Below are 23,902 nucleotides of genomic sequence, written 5' to 3' on the forward strand. Positions count from 1 at the left end.
AACCAGTGCTTATTTGCCGTCCTGTTCCTTGGTTGTGAGTGAAAATCCGAGTAGATGTCTGAATCTTTTAAAAATGTATTAATTCCAAAATGGTTACCATCATAATAATATAAGGATTATATAACACTGACATGAAATGTGACAAGAAACTTGTACTTGTACTCACGTTTTACTCCTGCTAATCTATCACAGGAAGTTAAAAATGCAAGTTTTTAGTAAGTCCTTATGTCTTCTTTATTTTATTTCTCTGTCATTACATTTTCGTAGCAGGTGACTCACATTGTAAACACATTTCTGTCATATTTTGTGTACACCCGTGAGTTCTGGAGGAGTATGGTCATCTTTTAGGGTCAGTTGTTTAAAATTCTGGGGTTCACCAAGTGGTTTGTTTTAAACTGACACAAAGGAAGCAGAGTAAGTGAACAATGTGGATTTAAATAACTGAGCTGCATCGTCAACTCATGTGCAAGTTGATAGACAGTTGTTCATTTAATTTTCTCTTAATTTAATCTCTTTTTACATCACATGGCCATTTTCTCTTAACGAGATTTTTTTGTGTTCATTTCCAGGACTTAACCAAGCAGCTGGACGAGGTGACCCAGAATTCAGAGATCGTGGAGATCCGTCAGAAGGAGGCCGAGTGTGAGCTGGAGGCGGCCAGAGACAGAGTTCAGCAGCAAGCCACTGAAATCCTCCTCAAAGCCAGTAAGAGCCTCTTCTCTTCTTTTCTCTTCGCCCCAAGATCCAAGCTGTCATGGAAACGCATCAAATATCTCCACTAACAGCTTCTCTTGTCTTGTCCGAGGCATTGCGCCCTATAACATTTTAATGGTGTTGCTGTGTATCCAAGCTAATAGCATTCCCTGTCCCTGAAAGGCAGAGGAGGCCTTTTTCACATCAGTTATTTCCAGTATCAGGTGTTTGTTCATGTGCACTGCAGCCTGATTTAATAACAAATGACGTCTCTCTGTTAGGACTCTGTGCAACAACATTTTTTAAACATTAGTGTCGGATACATGTGAGCAATTAGAGACACTTAGTGCAGAACCGCTCGGCTCATTAGCTCCATGAGGTTGTTTATAAAGATGATGTTTTGTCCTCTGGAGCCGCTCGACACAAATAAGATCTGGTCAGCAAATGCAGCCACGACATATTTACCATCGTACGGCTCATGGAGCCTCTCGGAGTCTGGGAGGAAACACAATGGATTTTCTTCATTTTAAAATAACATTTTTTCTGAAATGTTAAACTGTATTCGCTCTGATGGGAAAATTTTACAGTAAAGATGAATAAAGTTGGCTCTACAGAAGCCGATAAATTTTAACTTTTAAAACTATATGAAAACATCTTGATTACCATGCCACCATAAACCCTTTTTACTCATGTAAATGATCTGTTTTATCACAATATACATACACATAGGGAAAAATGTGAGGAAACTGGACAAGCGGAGGGCAAAAGGAGATTTCTCAGGCCTAAAAAACAACTGACAGCAGATTAACAGAATCTGAAATTAATGACCTTAAAAACTTAAAAAAATATGGACCTTCCATTGATCTATCTACTGTTGGTTGAAGCATCTTCAGAGAAGGTCTCCATGGAACAATGGCTGTCTTAAACCATTCTTAAGGAAGGGAAACATAGAGAAAAGGATGAGGCAAGCCTGATGACACAAGAACTGGACTAAAAAAATCAGTGATTACAGGTCTGATGGAGGGATGAAGCCTCCACAGAACCCAGACCTCAACATTACTGAAGCAGCATGGAATCAACTTGACAGAGAATGAAACAAAGGCAGAAACATCCAAAGAAGAGCTTTGAAATGTTTTTAGAAAACTGACTTTCAAGCTCTGAAACAAAATCTAAACTATGTTTTTGCCTTGTATATTGTGTCTCCATCCATGTTTGCCAATGTTCCAGTGAATCAATGCCCCTAATTCATGTTTTCCTGGTAATACAGAAATAAATGAAGGATTTCTTTAGATTTTCTACAGCACTGTAGCTAAAAAGCATAGTTTGATTTGCATAAATTAAAATTCTTAATCTTCTAAAAACCTGAGATGATCCACTTGGGGCGGCTCAGAGAACCGGTGGTGCCAGACTATGCCAAAATGGCCTTGACCTTGCCAGAACTGTACTGAAACTTGAGGCCTTGAAGAGACAATGGTCACATATTGTACTGTATTCAAATAGACCCTGTGGTTGCAGTGATATACTCATTTCATTATGAGTATGAATTTCCCAGCAGAAACCTAAATAATAGTCACAGGGCTCAAAGGATTATACATCTTCCAAAAAGTGTTTTATTTATTTATTTTTTTAACATCCTTTAACAATCCTCTGGGAGCTGCGAGAGTTGAGCATGTTGATCAGAATTATTATTAAACATCCACAAGCCTTTGGCAGGAATGAAACCTGTCAACAATAGTGTTCTTGTGCTGGACACATTAAGAAAAAAAAGCCCAACAAGGACAATGTGCTGATGCCGGTTGTTTTACTATCCACCTTCTTCTCATGCACGTCTGCTTTGTCCTGTCATAGGTCAGATCAGCAGCCTGCAGGCCACCCAGATGACCCAGGAGGCGGCCATCAGGGACCTGGACAACGAGCGGAGCCGGCTGAAGGACAAGGTGCTGAGGATGGAGGAAGAGAGGGAGGCCCTGCATAACCAGAGCCAAGCAATGGATGAAAGACAGAAACAGCAGATCCAATCCCTGGAGAAGGTGTGTGTGTGTGTGTGTTTTGTATTCATGTCAGACTGGAAGTATCTGTGCTGTGAATAAGCAATAAGTCATTAAGATGCTGTGGGGGAACTTTTTTGTACAAGAACTAGGATGGATTCAGTGCGCATTCTATCGATTGGAGCTCTTTCCATACAAAATTATGTCAGATTAATCCCACTGTAGATTTTCGGTTCGATGCATGTGGGAGTGTTATAGCATCGACCCCTTCCATCTGTCTCTGGTGTAGGTAGCGTGCATCTCTGCAGACACCAGATTATCATGTATGATGAGGAGCAAAAGGACAAAGTATGATTTTTTATTTTTATTTATTTTTTTTTATGTGGCTAGAATGCAGCCTAATTTAATCTCAATAAACCACTAAAGCTGAATTTATACTGGCGTGGAATCTGCATACGGTAGGGCCGGTGCATCTGACGCTGGTGAAATGTACTCTCACACTCGAGCGTACGGTTACAGCATCGTGTTGCAGTTTCTCTTCCGCTGTTACCAAACAAATTCAGCGAGAAGCTCCAGGAATCAGGAAACACATAATCACAAACCGACCAATCACAAAGGAGTTCAGGGGTGCACGTCAGGTCTGGAAAAGCTGCGCGTCAAACCTCTGCAGACCTACGCAGAGCATATGGCAGTATGAGTATGAGTAGACTCAAAATGTGACAACTAAAGCTGTGCTGAAGAAATTGTTTTTTTATGTTGACTGTTCTTAAAAGGGTTGAACTTTTACCTGTATTTTCACATACAAAATAACAAAAACAAAACAGCTGAACCAAAAATTGCAAAAAAAATGTGGATTACTGTGGAAACTGGATTATTTATGTGTTAGAGATTAGCACAAACATTAATTTGCTGACTTTTCAGTCAAAGTTTTTCTTAGATTGCATCCAAACAGGGTTATGTTATGACTTTTTGTTCAATGTAATGTACTCCAGTTAAGATTCTTTTAAGGACAAAAATGTGACCACTGAAATCCAATCAAGTCACTTGTTTTTGATCCAGCTCAAATCAAATGTATAAAACATACATGTGTTTGAAATGTCATGTGGTGCAGAAGTGAGCAAAACTGACCTACAATCACCAAACAGCTGAAACGGTAAAACCTGACCATCACACCTTTTACAAACTTTGGAAATAAAGAAGTGAGAGAGCTGCTCCTTTTTTAAAAACAAGCTTAAAGGTCAGATGATTTGCAGAACAGTTTAGTCAGCAGAGCCACCACAGCAGACAGTAAATGTCAGGTGTTGCTGCTTCATGTGTGTTTTCCCATCCTTTTATCTCTGACATTTGTGCAGTGTAATCCTCTGGGAGCCGGGAGAGTTGTCCCACTGACTGAGGCTGCGGTGAATTTCAATGTCTTCCTCAGGATGATGGACACCTAAACTTTACAGCTTTATCGTTGCAAAACTATCTTAGAGCACAAATCATTTTTTATTTTTTTGCTTTAATTAGATTACTTTTTACCTTGGCTTGTGGCTAAAAAGGTATACAGTTTTTAAAAGGCTATTGTTATAACTTTTTATTATCATTTGTCAAAACACTGAAAAATGAACAAGAAATAAGCATATCTAACATGTCTCTTTTCCCTTCTTTTACTGTGACTCAGAAGTGTCACGGCAATCCAAAAGCCACCGCCCTCCACAATTAGCCACCACCCTCCAAAATTAGCCAAAACACTCCACAGTTAGCCACAACACTCCAAAATTAGCCACAACACTCCAAAATTAGCCACAACACTCCAAAATTGGCCAAAACACTCCAAAATTGGCTCATTGTGTAGTGTTGTGGCTTATTGTGTAGCGTTGTAGCTTATTGTGTAGTGTTGTGGCTTCTTGTGTTGTGGCTTATTGTGTAGTGTTGTGGCTTATTGTGTAGTGTTGTAGCTTATTGTGTAGTGTTGTGGCTTCTTGTGTTGTGGCTTATTGTGTAGTGTTGTGGCTTATTGTGTAGTGTTGTGGCTTATTGTGTAGTGTTGTGGCTCATTGTGTAGTGTTGTGGCTTATTGTGTAGTGTTGTGGCTTCTTGTGTTGTGGCTTATTGTGTTGTGGCTTATTGTGTAGTGTTGTGGCTTCTTGTGTAGTGTTGTGGCTAATTGTGTAGCTTTGTAGCTTATTGTGTAGTGTTGTAGCTTATTGTGTAGTGTTGTAGCTTATTGTGTAGTGTTGTGGCTTATTGTGTTGTGGCTTCTTGTGTAGTGTTGTGGCTTATTGTGTAGTGTTGTGGCTTATTGTGTAGTGTTGTAGCTTATTGTGTAGTGTTGTGGCTTATTGTGTAGTGTTGTAGCTTATTGTGTAGTGTTGTGGCTTATTGTGTTGTGGCTTCTTGTGTAGTGTTGTGGCTTATTGTGTAGTGTTGTGGCTAATTGTGTAGCTTTGTAGCTTATTGTGTAGCGTTGTAGCTTATTGTGTAGTGTTGTGGCATATTGTGTAGTGTTGTAGCTTATTGTGTAGTGTTGTGGCTTATTGTGTAGTGTTGTAGCTTATTGTGTAGTGTTGTAGCTTATTGTGTAGTGTTGTGTAGTGTTGTAGCTTATTGTATAGTGTTGTAGCTTATTGTGTAGTGTTGTGGCTTATTGTATAGTGTTGTAGCTTATTGTGTAGTGTTGTGGCTTATTGTGTAGTGTTGTGGCTTATTGTGTAGTGTTGTAGCTTATTGTGTAGTGTTGTGGCTTATTGTGTAGTGTTGTAGCTTATTGTGTAGTGTTGTGGCTTATTGTGTAGTGTTGTAGCTTATTGTGTAGTGTTGTGGCTTATTGTGTAGTGTTGTAGCTTATTGTGTAGTGTTGTAGCTTATTGTGTAGTGTTGTGTTGTGTTGTAGCTTATTGTGTAGTGTTGTGGCTTATTGTGTAGTGTTGTAGCTTATTGTGTAGTGTTGTGGCTTATTGTGTAGTGTTGTAGCTTATTGTGTAGTGTTGTGGCTTATTGTGTTGTGGCTTATTGTGTAGTGTTGTGGCTTATTGTGTTGTGTTGTGGCTAATTGTGTAGTGTTGTGGCATATTGTGTAGTGTTGTAGCTTATTGTGTAGTGTTGTAGCTTAATGTGTAGTCTTGTAGCTTATTGTATAGTGTTGTAGCTTATTGTGTAGTGTTGTGGCTTATTGTGTTGTGGCTAATTGTGTAGTGTTGTGGCTTATTGTGTAGTGTTGTAGCTTATTGTGTAGTGTTGTGGCTTATTGTGTTGTGGCTAATTGTGTAGTGTTGTGGCTTATTGTGTAGTGTTGTAGCTTATTGTGTAGTGTTGTGGCTTATTGTGTAGTGTTGTGGCTTCTTGTGTTGTAGCTTTTGTATTACTGGCTGTGACACTCATGGTAGCTATCTGCAAATGTGATCTCAAGGCACAAGATGCAATAAAAAGCAGCCATCCTCACTATGAGAGAAAAATAAGTGATGTGTTGAGGGATTAAATTAAATGGATATATTATTCATCCTTTTGTTCATCTCCCATGTGGGTTGAACATCAGAGCTTAGTCTTTAAACGTCCTGTTATCTCTCTAGTGAACATTAACAAAGAGAAAAAAAAAAACATATCAAAATCTTTACTAAAATGACAAAGATCAATAAATTTTCTTTGACACTTTTTGCTAATGGGAAATGTGTCTTTTTAGTAATTTACCGGCATAATAAATCATTTGACTTCAAAACTAAGACGAGTAGCAGTATAACAAAACTGACTGGATATAAACTTAGAACTCAAAGTAAGGATTAAGTAAATAAGGATTGGTTGATTAATTTTCCCCGTTAATAATCCCATTATTATGATTTGTTATACATTGTTGGAAAGTCTGATTAGTCACTTTTACAATGAGCTACAACTTGTAAGGATCATGCTTTTGTGGAATGATCAAAGCAGCTAAACATGTGGGTAGTGCGCTCACTCACAGTTATCAAGAAAAAAAAGAACACACATTGGCCATTTTTACACGTTATTCATTTTACATTGTCAGAGCATCTGAAAGATCAATACACAAACACAACAACTTGGCACCTCCTCCTCTTGCTGGTCACCGATCTGGTCACATTTTGCTCTGGGATGGCATCCCATTCCTCCAGCAGGGGTTACTGAAGGTCACTCTGGTACATACAACATGTCAAAAGATGTCTTACTTACAGCAGACCATTCTATCCTCTCCAGTCTGGAGGCAGCCTTTGATAAATAGATTCTGGACATATGGGATCACCACCTGCTCCAGAATCTCATTCTGGTATATGTCCATCAATCAGGTGCCAGTCATTATCTGTATCTGACAAACACATGGCAGCACTTACGAATAGGAGAATATTACAGAAGATTTTGGCACATTTTTTATTTTTTATCACCCACCGCTCACCATGTGAGAATGGGGCATTGAATCAAAGACAAGATTCAGTCCATTAGTTTTCCCTACCTAGAAAATCCTTTTTTATGAATCAGCTTGAATGAACACAGTTATTATAAATTGGACTAATGTGGATTTGTTTTAGCTAAATCACAATGAATTGGCTTTAATTTATTACTACCCAAAAGTGCCTTGAGATAACTTTGTTGTGAATTAGTGATAAACAACTAAAATTAAATTGAAGTGATTTGAATATTGTTAAAGGGGAGAAATAATTGACCAAACACAAGTTTCCTTTGTTTTTGTGTGAAGTTTATATATCGCTGACATGCTTTTTGTGTGTGTGTGTGTGTGTGTGTGTGTGTGTGTGTGTGTGTGTGTGTGTGTGTGTAATAAATCCCTTTATAATATTTGTGGCTTTTAGCTATATTGCCTAACATTATGATTAGCATCTGAAGGGGAATTTTTGTTTTATCAGGACTTTTTATGTATTTTAAGTGCTTCCTTGTTTACAGCCTTGTGTATTAGCTTCAGTGTCTCCTGCTTTTGCTGTTGCATTGTAGCTAATCTTCATGAGTTCCCTCCATCTGCTGATCAGTATATCAGTGTAGTGCACCATTCATCAGTGTGCACAGGTTTTAATGTGCATCCTCAAGCAACAGTGTAAAAGAAAACCATTCTGTGCCACGGCATTACAAGAACTCTAAAGTCCACACAGCTGGTATATTTATCAGAATATTTATTATGGGCCATTCTGAAATTATTTATCTGAAAGGTTCATTATGCACTGAAGAATATGTAAAGATTCACTGATTGTTTTGCAAATCTATCTGAATAAAGATGAAGCTGAACTGTGACAGACAGCTTCAGCTAAAAACAGATCTGCTCATTTTAAATCTACCTTCATTGTTGGTCAGTTTTGTTGAACTTTAACAGTCCCTAATGACAGCTAAACTAATGGTTGTCATGCTTTCCATGTGGCTTTTTTGGCTAAATTTAGACAATTAAAATTTTGATAAAATCCATGAAATGAAGAAACAGCTGCTCCACTAATTAAGTCAAAACTATATTGGAACAGATTAATTTCTTTCCCTGCAAAGTCACTGTTTTTTGGCCTCGATTCAACAGTTCCTTCAAATGACAAAATCACCACTCTGTTGCTGCTTTTGATCTCATCCATCTGCTTGTCTCTGTTTTTTAAAGAGCTGGGGTTTATCAACAGCTTAAACCAGGAATCTTTATATCGCCTATAAACATCATCTTTTTCAATGCTTTATCAATTTTCTCTACTACTCCAACTCTTCTTTTCTTTTTGATCATTCCTCTTACTTTTCCACAAGCCGGTGTCTTTCAAATGATAAAATATAATTTAAATTATTGAAACTTTTGTTGCCAGCCCTCTCGTCCCTGTTGCAATTGTTATGAATAGCAGAACAAATTGAACTTTATATTTTAATCAGATTTCTTTTCGGTTATGTGATTAGCAGGTGAAATGTTAGCCTTCTGTGTAACTACCTATTGCTGCTAACTAAAAGTTAGCACTAGCCTAGTTAATCTTCTGTGTGACCGCAAGGATATTACATAAAAAATGATCAGGTGACACAGATTTTGTCATATCGACTGAGTATCTATCAAGGATTTTTGATGCCCATTTTCCAAGTAGTTATTTCTTTATTAAAGGTTGGTGGAAATGGCAAAAACTTGCTAGCTTAAAAAAAATGTTTTAAATCTGCCTGTTATGTGCTTTTTAAGAATAAAAATGCACAACACTTCCAGATCTAAATGAATATTTACAAAATTTTGTAGCATTTGAATATCTTGTCTCTACTTTGACAAGATATTCCCAAGATAGAGACACCTTAAATTTGAAGCTACAGAATGAGACAGTGTTTCTCAAACACTTTTTAGCATTATACTCTCTGTGTCATTTTTGGTCCCCCTTAAACAGAAGTAAACAACACTGTGACATTGCCACTTGATTTATTGAAATATTCTAACAGAACATGTTAGATCACAAAATATAAATTAACATATTCCTAATACGTTTCATAATGATCAAGAACGAAAAGTCAGAAGGAAAAGTTTTTCTTAAATTACATCCAGACAGGGTTATGTTAGAGCGATTGATTTTATTTTTCTTAACACTGCAATATTACTAATATTAGAGCTACTACTTCTAACACCTTCAACTACTTCTGATTTCTTTTTGTGTGACAAGATGATTTAGATTCAGATTTTAGCTTAATGCTTTGCATATACATAAGGAGGGTCTCTGGAGTAAGATGGATGCATTTTAAAAATCTCTGAGCGGCTCACTAGTCTGAAATTAACTGATGATTTAAGACATTTTACAGCTAAAAAAAAACAAACCTGTGATATAAAGACAAATTGTCTCAAACCAAACAGAAAACTAAATTCAGCTAAAACTACCACCGTTATCAGTTTGACAGATAATTACAACTGTGTGTTTATGTTGCAAATGTATAACTTGGTTCATATCTCTACAATCAATTGCCCCATTTTCATTAACCCGACTCACTGGAGCTCTCTGTGTTTTACTGCCTCAGGATGACAAATGTAACACAAGGAAAGAGTGGAGAGACTATGTTTCTGTTACAAACAGAATGCAAGTTTAATTTCTTGGCTGACGCAAAGTAAACACAATGTGGCTGTATAATCCAGCATATGGTATCAATGTCTGTCTGCATATCCTCTGTCACAGCACTCACCTTTGAACACAATGTGATGTGTGTTTGTACTTCTTGTGTTTGTCAGACCCTACGCGAGGAGAAGGCGTCCCACGAGAAGGACATGAGCAGTATTCGAGTTCGATACGAAGAGGAGGCCAACCAGATGAAGGAGGGCCAGACTCGGGCTCTGGAGGAAGTCACCAAGAAGCACAGGGTGACCCTGGAGAATGCTCTTACCAACGCTGAGAAAGACAAGAACCGCCTGTTGGCTGTGAGCACACACACCATCACACTCACATCCGTTTGTCTCCATGGTTAAGTCAAGAAACAGGGTTTACGTCAACCTTAGGATTGAAATCAAGAATATCACTGCTGTCCATGTTTGCTGTGATGGAGGGTCCTGTCTTTCTGGCTTCTGTTTCTGGCTGTAAAGTCACTTATAAAGTCTGTTGTTAGTTCAAGTCTGATAAATGAACATTTAACAGAGGGAGCATCAGATGGTAAGTTCACCAAGCATCTCAGGATTGATTGATTCTTAGATTGCTGTTTTTGTGTAATCAAAGTTTGACTAAAAGCTGGAGGAATACGAACAGCTGTATCATCACGCTCAAGGCTAATTGAAGCTGTTTTGAGGTAACTTGATATCTCCAAATTAGTAGAAGAGGTAATCTCTTTATGGACACCAAACATGATAATGCAAGTAATAATTGTAATGTCTATAAAGAGGAAAATAATTCTGTTTTTACTTCCCCCTTTTTTTTGTGTGGTTGTGACTGAATTTTCCAGTGTTTACTGGCAATCTAGAAAGAGACTGATGTTGTACAATTTTACTTGGTTCCTTTCAGTGCCTGCATTCTGGTTTCCAATCAGAACATGTCAATCTGAGCCGTGTCAGCCCTTCTATTTTTCATTGTTATCCATTTATTACAGCTGAGAGATTTTCCCTTAAAGTTTAAGATCTTTAGTTTGTCCTTTTGGCCAGGCTTACTCTAACATTAAATTTGCTATTTTCTTTGATAAAACGTCTTTCAGTGGCCTTCAGAAACTGTTGTGGTCTTCCTTGAGAGTAGTGAGTCACTTTTATGTTGCGCTCCAGTTCCTCTCTGGTACATATTTGGGGGCTTGTCCGGGATAGAAATCACATGACCTTTTGTGAGCAAAACATTTGCTCAGAGCTGGATTTTTGCATTTCTGTTGAGGTCAACTGCTTGTTAAAGATTTGGCCAGTTAATCATAGTGTAAAAAAACATCATGGCTGACTGTGATACATGTAGAATACCCCAGGGCATTGTACACCTTACACCTGACCCAAGAAATAATGGGCAGAAAAATCTAATATTTAATATCTTTATTTAGCCCTTCAGCAAAATGTAAAAGAAATGCATAAACAGAAATAGTTTGCATATGTAGCGTTTATTACCATGTGATGTCTGAATTATTGCAGTGCAAATGACATCCCACTAGTAAGCAGAAGACGAGTATCAAATTGTATAGAACAGGGGTTTGAGAAAACTTTTCCTTACAGTGATGTGATATGGTCATTTTATTTATATAGCACATTCATTACATGTACACACTATGTGCTTTTTATAAAGATATAAATGCACAAGTAAGCGCATATGTTCATATTCTTTGACATACATTTACACACACACATAAGCACACTAGCACATGGACACATGAATACAAAAATACACATAAAACCCAATATAGTTGGTACATATCAACAAACACAGACAACAGTATTAAAGCCTGTGAGAATAGTGAAGTTTTACGAGGATTTGAAATGTTATTCTGTGTTGAACAGGCAGCCAATTTCAGTGCAGGCGTGATATGTTGAACTTTCAGTGTCCTAGTCAGAATTCTTGCTGCTGCATATTGAGTAAGTTGTAATCGTCCAGTTGTTTATTTGGATAATCCTGCAAATAGGGTGTTAAAAATATCCTGTTTGCTCAACATGAATGCATGAAACAGTTTCTCAGAGTCCGATTGAGAAATTAATTTTCAAATTTTTTATTTATTTTTTAGATGGTAGGAAGCAGTTCTGGTGATATTTGTAATGTGACGGTCAAAACTGAGATCATTGTTTACAGTAATACCAAGGATCCTGACTTGCTCACTGTATTTGAGAGAAAAAGAAGAATGTGTATCAGAAACGGTGTGTATGAAACATGATATGGCGTTCAAGGGTTAAGGAGCTAAAAGATTACCTCAGGCCTGGGTCTTATGTGTTTTCACAAAGGTCTAAAGTGCAGGTTAGATTCGGCAAATCAAGTCTTCGAGTGTGTGACTTCTCTCTGACAGTCTTTACCTGGAGAGTTGACACTGCTCAGAGGCTTCAGCTCCATTTACTTAAAATCTGTCCATGTTACACAAAACCCCAGAGAAATGTGTGTTTTATTCACTGTGAAACAACCTGAGATACGCTTCTTTCCTGTCACAGTTGGAGCCATTTCTCCTCAAGCTGACTGAGTCAGGAATAAATGTTCTTGAATGATGTATAGATTTTAAAAGACAGATCATTGGGAATACTCAGCCAATCAGAAATGTTGGGCACTGTTAGCTACATCTCAAAGTCAGAGACAATAGAAACATTTGAAGTTGGAAAGTTTCATTTCAGTAACGCTGTTGCTTCCCACAATCCTTTATTTCTGTTATAATACTAAATAATCTAAAACTGATCAGACAGATCAGAACGACTCAGTCAAAATACAAGCTGTCAGCTCTGTTTCGTTGTCTGCCAAAAAATTGGTCCTGTCACATAATTCAGTCTGTTGGTGTTAAATCTGTTAATGTGAGTGCTGATTATAAATGACAGACATCCCACGTTGTCTGCATATGTTGTAGTATCAGCATCGCGACACTGACCACAGCTACAGCTTGTTCTGCTGCAGATGCCAGTTTACAGTGAGACTGACCTGCAGAAGGAAAATACCATCTGTACGTGTATTAATCTGCTGTCACACTTCTCTTCTGTCTGCTAGAGTTGTTGCTTGAGAAAAAAACAGGACTGGATTACTTCCCAGCAGATACTGATGGAGGATTTTCACTTTATAACCAGTCATGCAGCTTTTTCTGCCCTGTGAACCAGCTTTGTTCACTGACCTCACCATCTGTCACAAGAACCAGAAAACAGCTACTTAGTCTCTCCTTTTTATGATCCTTTATTTCTCTTTCTTGAGTCAAAAAGGGAATGTCACTCTTCAATAGAAATATTTCTGGAATTATAACAATGGATAGCTTATGTGGTACAGCTCATTAGCCCAAACATTTGGAATCCATAAACTATCTTGTATAAGAAGATGAAGATTGTTCTACTTCTCTGGCTGATCCAATCTGACCAAAACTACAGATGTGAAACACCCACTGAATTAATGGGATAAAAAAAAGAAAGGAAAAACTTAACTGAACCACACTCATTTCGCATTTTTTGCTGGAAAGAAAAATAAGTGTAATTGCAATTATAATTTAACACACATTAAACCTAATGAAAAAAAAAAAAACACACAAACACATTAATTTCACAGTTGCACGATCATTCCTGAGTCAGATAAAGTGCAGAAGTGGCATGAGGTCCAGATCAAAGTTCAGTAACCTACCAGGATGTAGGAGAAATCTGGTCCTGCATGTAACGCTCCACAATCTTTTTCCCATTAATTGCAATTCAGAAAGTCTGTGAGAAGTCTGGAGGGGTCCCTGACAATGTTTAGCGCTCTGTTTCAACACATCTTTAGTTGTAATCAGACCCTCTGCAGAGCCTTTTGCTTTGCCATGCAGCAGCTGCAGGATGAAGCTGAGATGCTTTATATCTTGTGAATATTGTGAGGATGCTGGTGGGGAGTGATTCTTGTTTTAGAACTAGACTCAAGTTTCACAAGTTGCTGCTGGCAGTAACACCATGACTATACTAATACGGGACAACGGAAAGATCTTATTAGTTTGCTGTCACCATGTTCAAACAGCAAAAAGCTAACACCTAACACAACAGGTGATGCCAACAGGATTTAGGTGTGTAATGTTTGTATTTGTCAGTACAAAGATAAACATAATGAAGGTTTTCAGTGCCTTGTTTGTTGTATTTTATACAGTCATTCCCCTGTCCTCTGTCAACTCATAGATGACTTCCATGTAAAAAGTAACACTGTGAGCAAGCAGCATTTTTTTATGTTCGTAATAAAGTTACAGGACTTTTTGTCTTAATACAAAAGGTGATATAAACACGCAAACTTGTGATTCTCAATTCAAAAACTAATACAACATTCACAGCCACAACAGGGGATGGAAGTTCAGATTGCTGCTGGAAAAATCTGCATTTTATTCAGGTTTTCTATAGATTAAAAAGGATCAAAAGAAGCTATACAGTGACTAAGAGGCTGGCAAACTCAAAAGGAGGAAATGCAGCCTACTGACGTGGGTGCACATTTATATTTATCACCTATAAATGTCATCTAGGACACCACTGGGTTTGCATAATCCACTAAAAATCAGAGCAACCTGGAGGAGCTTTTGCTGCTATTATGTTACAGCAGAGGTCCACAAAAGACAATTAGAAATAAATTCTCAATGAAAACAAAAATCTGGAGATGATGAAGCCACGCAGTCGGCCTGATGAGTCACACAGGTGATAACGGTGTTGTGAGCGTCGTCAGTAGCTATTTTAGTAAGATACTAAAAACTGCTTCTCCCGTTCACCCGCAGATGCACACGGCTGCTGTTGCATGCCCCCGTGCAGGAGACTGTTAGAAACTAATTAGATTAACACACTACCCACACATGTGAGGAATCAAGAAAATGAAAACTGAAAAGAAAGCGACCATTGTCTGTCTCTGCAGAACATTTTCGCTCCACACATTATGGTGTTTTTCCACTTTTGCTTTAACAAATGAGGAAATTAAGCCTTTTTTTGGAAGATGTGGAGGTTTGACATTTAAAAGAACAAAGGACCAAAAAATTTAAAATGCAAAGTCCTGCTCGAATGATGATGACATTTACTACATGGATAACAGCCACTGGAGAGCAGGAAGTAAGGAAAGTAATCAGAAGTAGCACAAAATTGGAAGACTGGAAGTCGGAGGTGGATGTATGTTGACTGAGGGAAATGACTCCAACTTGTGTGTGTTTCTAAAACCTCCGTCATTAATAATTTACTGCTACTTACTTAGCACAGAGTGTGGCCATCCTAACTGGCCTTAGGCTCCTACATACAGTATACAGCCATTTCTTAGATGGTGCTTTTCCACTGCTTGTCTACTGCATATTCTATTGTATATATTTTTACTCTATTACCTTTTTTAACTCGTAGGAAAAACAGGAGTTTCTGTTTGGGGCCAAGTTTCATCTTTCCTCCTTTGCTAAAGCAAATTTCTGCCACATCTGGTTGCAGTTAAATGTAATTAGAAGAAACATGCGAGTTGTATTGTACTAAATTCTAAGATTATGAATGTTGAAACTTTTTTCTTTTACTGAGGTAGGAAAAAACATATTTTAAAGAATAAATAATGAAGATCTAGTGGACTAAAACCAAATCACGTGTTACCTTATAGCAATCATTTAAACTTTTAGCAAAATATATATTGTCTACAAATTTAGCAAAAGCAAATTTAAATTATTTCAAGCAATAATTTTTATGTCAAGTCTTCTTTTTACGACAGTATCTAACTCAGAAAATGTGCAAACAAGATGTAAATATTCAACATTATGGATATCGTATTTAAATCGATCCACATCAGTCTTTGTCAAAAAATTGCATTGGACTTTTAAAATTGTATGCATTCAGACCTGGGGGTGTGTTTAGAAACAAGTGCTGCTCCTTTTTTAAATCTAAGGTCTAATATTTTTTAAAAGGTTCTGAAAACCATAGTCTTTGCACTCAGGGTTTACTCCTATTTGATTTTCCAGAGTCTTTGCTGAGGTGGTACAAGTGGCATTTTATGCTGCTTCTTTTGTATTGAATCCACTTAAATGTCATTTTTATGTCGCTTAGAACTCTTTAAGATTCCCCCAGATGAGCCTAAGAAGTGGCCAGAGAGAGGGAAGTCTGGGCTTCTCTACTTAAAGGTGCAGCAAGTAACACAATTATAAAGGAATGACAGAAAACAATTATATTTAATTAAAAATCACTTTATTCTCTTAGAATGAATTATTTATATCTATTTGCCGTGGGTACATAGACATGGGAGCTGCCATATTTGTGCAACTATATTTACTACGGTGTCTCTGAATGGACAAACAACTGTATGTGTGAAGTGAGAACCCTCTGACTTTTAAAGCTGTATTACCAGCTTTGTTTGATAGGTGCTAGAGCACCATTTGGGATAAGTAACGCCTTAAAAGGACCATAGAAGAAGACAGTACGCATACACACAAGTTACATACTGAAATTCAAAACCAAAAGCTGTTGCTGAAACTTCTTTTCTGTGCAAGTCATTGGTTTTGCAATTTCTAAACAGAACTAGTTCGTAGGCTAGAGCCGAATCTGTTCCCTCTTGGTCAACATACGGCTGTGTTGTAATTCATGTTTCTGTGTTGTGAGAATACATCCTGTGTAGTCTGGAGCAGGAAAGCATCCAGATTTATCCTTTATGCTAAAAAGCTTCCCATACAGAGCGTGTAGCAGTCAGGACTGATCTGCCTGCTAAAGGGCTCAGATTTGGTTTGGATTTTGACTCCATGCTGTAATAAGACATCAGCTGTCTTATAGTGCAGCTTTGAATACTGTAACAGGTAAGGGTGCATGCTCCAATAACTCTTGTGCCTGATCCTCAGACGGTAACAAAAACCCAAATTCTGGTGCCAGGATGACTTCTATCTAACATGAGACGCTGAATTAGTCCCTTAGGTCAACAAATAAGGTTTGGGACCACTTTAATGAACATGAGGTGATTGTTCCAAACCAAAGCCCACCACTAATTTGACTGCTGCGAGGCGTGCCGTCGTGCTCGCCTGGAATATCCTTCTGATGACGCCTAATCTCCTCAGAGTCTATACTCTAGTCAAAAACAGCCATGTGAGGGCAAGTGATCAAGTATTCTCTTGCATCAAAGTTTCATAATGAGGATGTGTTTTAAATGATATTCCTCTGCAGACCTGATACGAGTTGACAGCTACATTAATAGAAGATAGTTGTGCATTTCCATGGTCATTAGATATGCGTTTCATACTAAGATTTCCTTCCTTCTGGCCCTGAGTGATTTTGCTGGCCTCATATCCCCTCCCACTGTGTTCTGCACTGCACAGTTTTTCAGTCCTGTTCATGATTATGGTGTCAGTGTTATGGCCAGACTGAAAAAATGACTGGGAGGAGTACAGTGAGGCCCAATAGGAGCATTCATTTGCTTATACTCACTCATCAGTTTTTTTTTTTAATCTCTTCTGAGATTTAACAGACTGATGAGAAGAAATGAGTCTACGTTCTTCTATTCTTCATCACCTGATTCTGTTGTCTCACACGAGTTGAATCCACTTAATGATCTTTTCTTTCATCAGCTCTGTTCTTTCATCACTTTGAATTACAGTATAATGAGAGTCGTCTGTGAAAAGGCTGCGCTTTGAATGTAAATGAATCTGTCTCCTGTGACGTGGTCTCACCCTCAGAGAGTTAGAGATTGACTCCGTTTCATTAGCCGGTGGCCAATAACGCCCAAATACTCAGACCAAGAAGGTATTTTTCATTAACACATGTTTTCTTTCCTTTTAAGTTTGTGCAGGTATTAAGTCGTAGGTTACTTTGAATATGTGGTGGAATATCTATCAGACCATTCGTTTAGCCATCAGCCTGTCCTGCGTTCATTAGACTTGCTTCTATTTAATCTACATAAAATTATGACCCAGTGTTTTCTCTGCTGTATGTTTTGGTACTTTGTCAGTTTCTCCTACATTCATACATGCATACATACATACATCCTACATACAGTTTCCATTCATCAGTCAGCTCATTTCCATAAAAAGTAAACATACTGCACTCCACCTGCCTTGAATCTCAGAACTATCTGGCAAACATAAACTTCAAAGATTTGGATAATTTCTAGACTAAACATGAGCTTAAACAAGTTGTATATTTGACTTTGGTTCAACAGAAAATGATTCCAGTTTCTCCCTGTTTGTTAAAAATGTAAAGAGGCAACTGTTTTCTCACATTATATCTATTTGCCATCAACTTCTCCTTAAAATGCAATAAAATTTTAAGTCATGTGACTTTAAGGCCAAACTACTCAAATTTGTACTACAAAAATTTTGTACTGTAATGCCTCCTGACAACAGATAATTCAGTTTCCATCTTACATCCTGTCTCTTCTCTGAGCTCTACCTAGCCAGGAAAAGTCAGTCCGATGTTGACTCTTGTCTCATCTATTGCTGTGTCCCGTTCTCTCTTTCTATCTCTTGCTTCCTCTGGTAATATCCTTGTGAGTTTGTTTGGTGAATCAGCCTCAGTGCACATTCAAAATGGCCACTGTGTTGATATCCAGTTGCTAGTGTGTGATATTGTGACATGAAGCAAAACACAGCTGTCACATGAATCTCTGGGTGGAAAAAACTTGTAAAGTGTGATTTTTTTTCAGCATCAGGATGATGCAGGGTAATGACAGCTTCAGGAATGTACATGATTAATGTCAATGTCCCATCAAAATGGTAAGAAGCTTTGCTTTAAAGCTGCATTTCAACCACAGGGTCATTTCCTCAGTTGCTTCATTTCGATTGGTGAAATCAAGGTTAAACAGGGTTAAGGGAAGAAAATTCACCTCCAAAGTGGAACTTATAGGCTGGTAATATTTTTGAGGTTTACCTGAATTTACAGTTTTTTAGTTCCAGTTTTTGTCTGATATTTAACCAGACAAAGCAAACTGGTTTAATATCAAGCTACTGTTTTTATCTCAAAAGCTCAAAATACACAACAGTTCAAAGAAATCTATTAACATTAAGTTCAACCGCACAGAAATGTTTAATATGAACTTATTTTAAGTGAATTGAGGTATTCTTTGTTGATCTTCCCTCTTTTTTAAGGAAAGTCTTGCTGAGGCAGTTGTGTAAAACACCAGCTCTCGGCGGACGGTGGTGAAATCTGGCTGTTCGTTGACATTTCAGCTGGAGCTGATCCCTTTTTTGGCTTTTGTAGCATCAGACTTGATTGTCTTAAAGAATCGGTACCAATGTCTTAGTATTAGTGGAGATTATTTTGATGTTTTTTTTTTATTTGTTTTTGTTTTTTTTTTGTCTAATTTGGAGCAAACAATTCCAGGATTGTGGTGTTGTGGCTTGTTATAGCAGATTCATGGGTTTGTGAATTATTTGTTACAGATTGAAGTTCTAACAGAGAAATCTTGTCTGTTCTTACTTGCTTAACAGGGACAGATATGGAAACTGTCATTCAGTCATTTTTACAAGCATTTCAAAGCTTTTGGTGCTCTTTTTTTATACTACAGAATCCATTCCCATGTAATGGATAACTGTTGCAAATTGCATTTGACATCACAGCCATCATCCTGAGCTGTAATTGTCCTTGGAAAGTTGCATTCATTTCACAGTATAACAAAAACCATTTCCTTTTCATCAGCAGGCTTAATAAACTCTATTATGGTGACAGTGCAGAAGATATTTCTCTCATCTCTGCCAAGGACAATGAAAATGTTTGAAGCAATGCTTAAGGTTTTTACAGATTAATGCATTGAGTGTACAACCCTCATCCCTAATTTCTAAAACACTAGAGTACCATGTTTGCTGTGTAGCACCCAGTCTTTTCAGAACAATAGTCTGTAAACATCTGGGAACTGAGGAGACCAGCTACTAGACATTTAAGAGAGGAATGTTGTCCCACATAAGCTGAATTAGTCTTAGTACAAGTGAAGCATCATTAAGCCAAATGAAATAAAGCATGCACAGCTTGGAGACAAGTATCATGTTGGACCAGGGCAGGAGCTAAAGAGGTGGCAAGGTGGCACTGGCCACCTCTGAAATCTGACTGGACATTCCAGGTCCCACCTCAGGTGACTGGCAGGTCACTAAAGGATGTTTGAAAGCATAGATCACAAGTGTAACTACACCAGTTTGAAGTCAATTTTAAAGCAGGTCCTGATGATGATGACGATAATAATAATAATAATAAGAATAAGAATAAGAATAAGAATAATAATAAGAAGAAATTTGGCTGCATATTTCTTGAAGATACTTTGATCCTGTGCAAGTACAACTACTGTAATGTAAGACTATTAACCTAATTTTAGCTTGAAGCTACATAGCAGTGATAATCTAGTTATATGGTAGCACTACATTAGTTTTTTTTTTTTGTTTGTTTCTTTTTTCTTTTTTGTTTTATGGTCATAACAGCAAAGACGTGAGCCACAATAATAGAAAACACTCACAAAACAAAATAGCCAAACACAGGAAAGCAAAAGAAAGATTAAAACAGAAATAATATAGAGGGTGGGAGGTTGGTAAAAGACATTACTGCAGGAAAATAAATAAATACATCAGTGCACTACATTAGTTTTAAGATAATGTGGGGGAACAATGTAAGATATTGAGTTTTCAGCAAGTGTATTTAGGGACTACACATCAGCTCGGATAATCAAGATTTTCACACTGGAGCTGAAAATAAACTAAAAGATGTTCAAAGACTACTTTAGTATTTAAGTTACTTAGTGCTGCTTAAGCTAGAGCTGCATGATCTAATTTAAATTGAACAGAAGGCTAACAAGGCTGCTAGTTGTAGAGTAGCTACAGCATGAAAACCTGTAACCAGTTTTACTCTACCACCACCACCAGACTAAACCAGAACTGATAGGGGGGAGAAGCCATTGTTCCCCCTTCTACCACATCAAGTGCCACATACTGCTCCTCTAAACAACCACCCTACCCTACTTTGGACCTTTTTGAACTTGTTGCAGATATTTCCACTTGGTGGCTCAGATTAATAATGTAGAGATGTTTTATTTCTCATGTCTTTCTGATGAGATAACAGTTATTATAGCAGTGTATGAGTTTGCGTTAGAGGAACACAATGGTTTCTTTTCTTAGTCTGTAGCCCCCCGGACAAAGTCTTGCCCGCCCTCCGGCCACCCAATGTATTAAAATCTAGCTCCGCCACTGCATGAGACACTGATCCAAACACGAAGAATTTTCCCCACACGTCTTAGTTCACTTCTGTTTTATTTTATTTTTTTTTACAGCTTTGTGCTTTTGGTTTGTTGCTGCAGGAACTGGAGCAGCAGTTTGAGAGAGAGCGACTCTCGCTGGAAGAGCAGAAGACGCTTCTCAGGCAACAGCTGGATGAGCTGAGAGAGGAGCTGACGTCCAAACTTAATGAAGCCAACGAGGAGGTAGGATCTCAAACTGGTCCCTGGCCTATCAGGTATTATAACCTACACAGGGAATTTAGAACTGAGCATCAAAAATAAAAAAATAAAAATAATAATACTAATAAAAATACCTATAAATGATGAAGTTCAGGGTTGGTTTAAGTGCTTCTTTGGAGCTTTTGATCAGCTCAGCTCATCTTCTACTGCAGGTTTCTTTATTTAGCATGACATGATGTTTTAGTCTTTGTTTTTCCGAACATTTAAAGACTGTTTCAATTTTCATCATTGACCTTCAGCTGTCTGATCAACATTAAACCCAGATAAAACAACATCGATTAAAAGGCATAATTTACCACTCATTATGCTCTCAACCCTTAAATAATCATAGTAATATTGATTTTAGTGTTTAATTATTTTCCAGTCATGCATATTTAACCAGAAATGAGGTGAGGATCACTTTCAAGTCTGCAGCTTCCATCTCCCTCGAAGGACATACTAATAAAGAACAAAATGATGTGTGGAAAACAGAAACTCGAACTGAGCCTAAAGGTTATCATTGTTAAACAGACAAAACGGATCACTGTTATCCCTTTAAACCCTCGGCTCAGTCTCTCATTACTTTTTAACCTGACATTGACTGAACCCATGCCAGTCGGTTCAAGTTTACATTGAGACCACGTAAGAGTTGCTGGACTTGAATTTTGTGAAGGTTAAAGCTGAACTGGAAAGAATAAAGTGAGTTTATTTAAAAAGATTGTCTATATGTCAAATGGGGGAGGAGTTTTCACTGTAAACTTAGATTTTTGGGGTTAAAACCAGTAAATCTGTTGTTTCTTAGAGCACTTCAAACACATTATCAGCTTAACTTAATACAAGATGCATTAGAGAAGCATCCTGCTGCGTCAGCAAAAAGTACTTGGGCTTCGCACATTTAAAAATCAGAAATGGAAACGGTTGTCGGATGTATTTTTGATGGAAATTTCACCCCGAAGCGCGTAAAATGCTGATGCAGTTTCAGGGTTGCTGCTGCACCGAAATGCACCAGGGGAGAAGTTGCTGGTGTGTTTTTATTTCCTCTGAGTGCCCATTTCTCCTTCATGCAGGTGTCTAGGCTGCAGGAGGACGTTCGGAAGGGGGAGCAGGACTTTGGATCAGCGGAGGGGCAGATCTCCACACTGAAGGAGGCACAGGACAAACTGCTTGAGGAGCTGGACGCCACCAGGGCCCGACTGAGAGAGACCAGCAACCTGCTGACTGCACTGCAGGTCAGACGCATTCAAAACACCCCTGAACTTATACTGTCACTATGTTATGCTTGACCTCAGTTCTTAGCTGGTCCTGATATGTTGCATCAAGTTCCTATGACAACATTGTTTTTGCATTTCTCTTTTTTTAATATTTTTTCCCATTTAAAAAAAAAGTTAGAATGCTGTATAAAATTGTAAAGAAAAACAAAATGCAATAATTTACAAATCTCATAAACTCATATTTTATAAAGCAGCATATAATCTAGTTGCTCAACAGTCCTGGCCCTTTTTTCCTCTTTAGGAACGACTTCCATAGTTTCCAAAAAGAATTTCACATTTTGATCCGTCTCACCATAGAATAGTTTTCCACTTTGCCTCAGACCATTTTAAATGAGCTGAAGTCCAGAGAAGATGGCAGTGTTTTTGGATCATGCTCACATATGGTTTCTTCTTTGCATGATAGAGCTTTAACCTGCAAGACTGTGAACTGTGTTTACAGACAGTGGTTTCTGGAGGTGTTTCTGAGCCCATGCGGTAATTTTCCGTAGAAAATCATGTCTGTTTTGCCCTGAAGATCACCAGCACCCAGTTTAACCTTTAGCTTTGTCCCTGAACTTCTGCCCATCTTACCTCTCAGATGTAAAGAGACTCCTTTTATACACATGTTACTGACCTGCTGTAAAACTAACCTTGTTGTTAGTTCTCTGAAATGTTAGTTATGTTCTATCGGGAATAAAATATGAGTTCTCTCCGACTTGATGCTACATAAAACATCTCCCACAAAGAAACATTTCACTGAGAGTTCTGTTTGTTCCACAGGGAGAGCTGGAGACCCAAAAACGTCAACATGAAGCCAAACTCATCACCACCAAAGAAGAAGAAAAGCTGAAGATGGACAAGATGGCTCTGGAGCTGGAGCTCAAGTGGACCGAAACACTCAGGTAAGATTGTGTGGGAATACGGTTGTAGGTGAGGATTTTCAATTGTCTGTGTTTAAACTAATATAAAACATGAAATTAAACTGTCTTTTGTTAGGATTTTTACCAGAATACAAACCGACACACACACACACACACACACATGTGCACAGGTCATCAGGCTCGTGGTATTGACCGTGACAGAGCATTAGCTTTGATGGACTCTGCAGCTTCTCGGCTCAATCCAGTGTTAAAGCTTCCAGCTCAAAGTCTCTGAAAACATCCACAGACCTTTGAAGTGTGGTTTTCTTTTTTTTTTTTCCAAAAGCCTTAAGAATAAAATCGACTTGTTTTTGTAGGTGTGAACTGGTGCCCTCTTCACACAATGAAGCCAGTTGCCTGTTATTGACTCTAAGTTTTCTCAAAATTAAACAGCATCAAAACGGTAGAAAGTTTTTACATTTCATTTCAAAGTTTTGCTTTTAATACTAAACTAACTGTAGTAATAAACGACAGCATAATGGAGCTGTATTACTTTTATTAAAAGCTCATTTTTACTTTAGGGATTAATTCACTCAGAATTAAATATGCTTTACATCAAGTCTGTGTTTTTGCACTTTATTGGTCAATTTGAAGTTTCACTTTTGTTGTTTTGCACTAGTCTGAAGTGGAAAACAGACGATCTGAGATGTAGGGCTGCAGCA

The 23,902-nt window shown here is 37.9% G+C and overlaps 1 protein-coding gene across 2 annotated transcripts in view; it reads left to right on the forward strand.

Moving 5' to 3' along the window:
- fam184ab (family with sequence similarity 184 member Ab) overlaps positions 1-23,902 on the forward strand; it is a 151,849-nt gene that overhangs the window by 69,175 nt on the left and 58,772 nt on the right. For both annotated transcript variants that reach the window (XM_041976202.1, XM_041976203.1), the window contains exons 7-12: positions 570-705; positions 2,542-2,723; positions 9,829-10,014; positions 20,933-21,055; positions 22,138-22,299; positions 23,101-23,222. In XM_041976202.1, the coding sequence (XP_041832136.1) occupies positions 570-705; positions 2,542-2,723; positions 9,829-10,014; positions 20,933-21,055; positions 22,138-22,299; positions 23,101-23,222 (911 nt within the window). The remainder of the gene's footprint in view (positions 1-569; positions 706-2,541; positions 2,724-9,828; positions 10,015-20,932; positions 21,056-22,137; positions 22,300-23,100; positions 23,223-23,902) is intronic.

Source organism: Melanotaenia boesemani, chromosome 22 (genome assembly GCF_017639745.1).
Source record: "Melanotaenia boesemani isolate fMelBoe1 chromosome 22, fMelBoe1.pri, whole genome shotgun sequence".
Lineage (NCBI taxonomy): Eukaryota > Metazoa > Chordata > Actinopteri > Atheriniformes > Melanotaeniidae > Melanotaenia > Melanotaenia boesemani.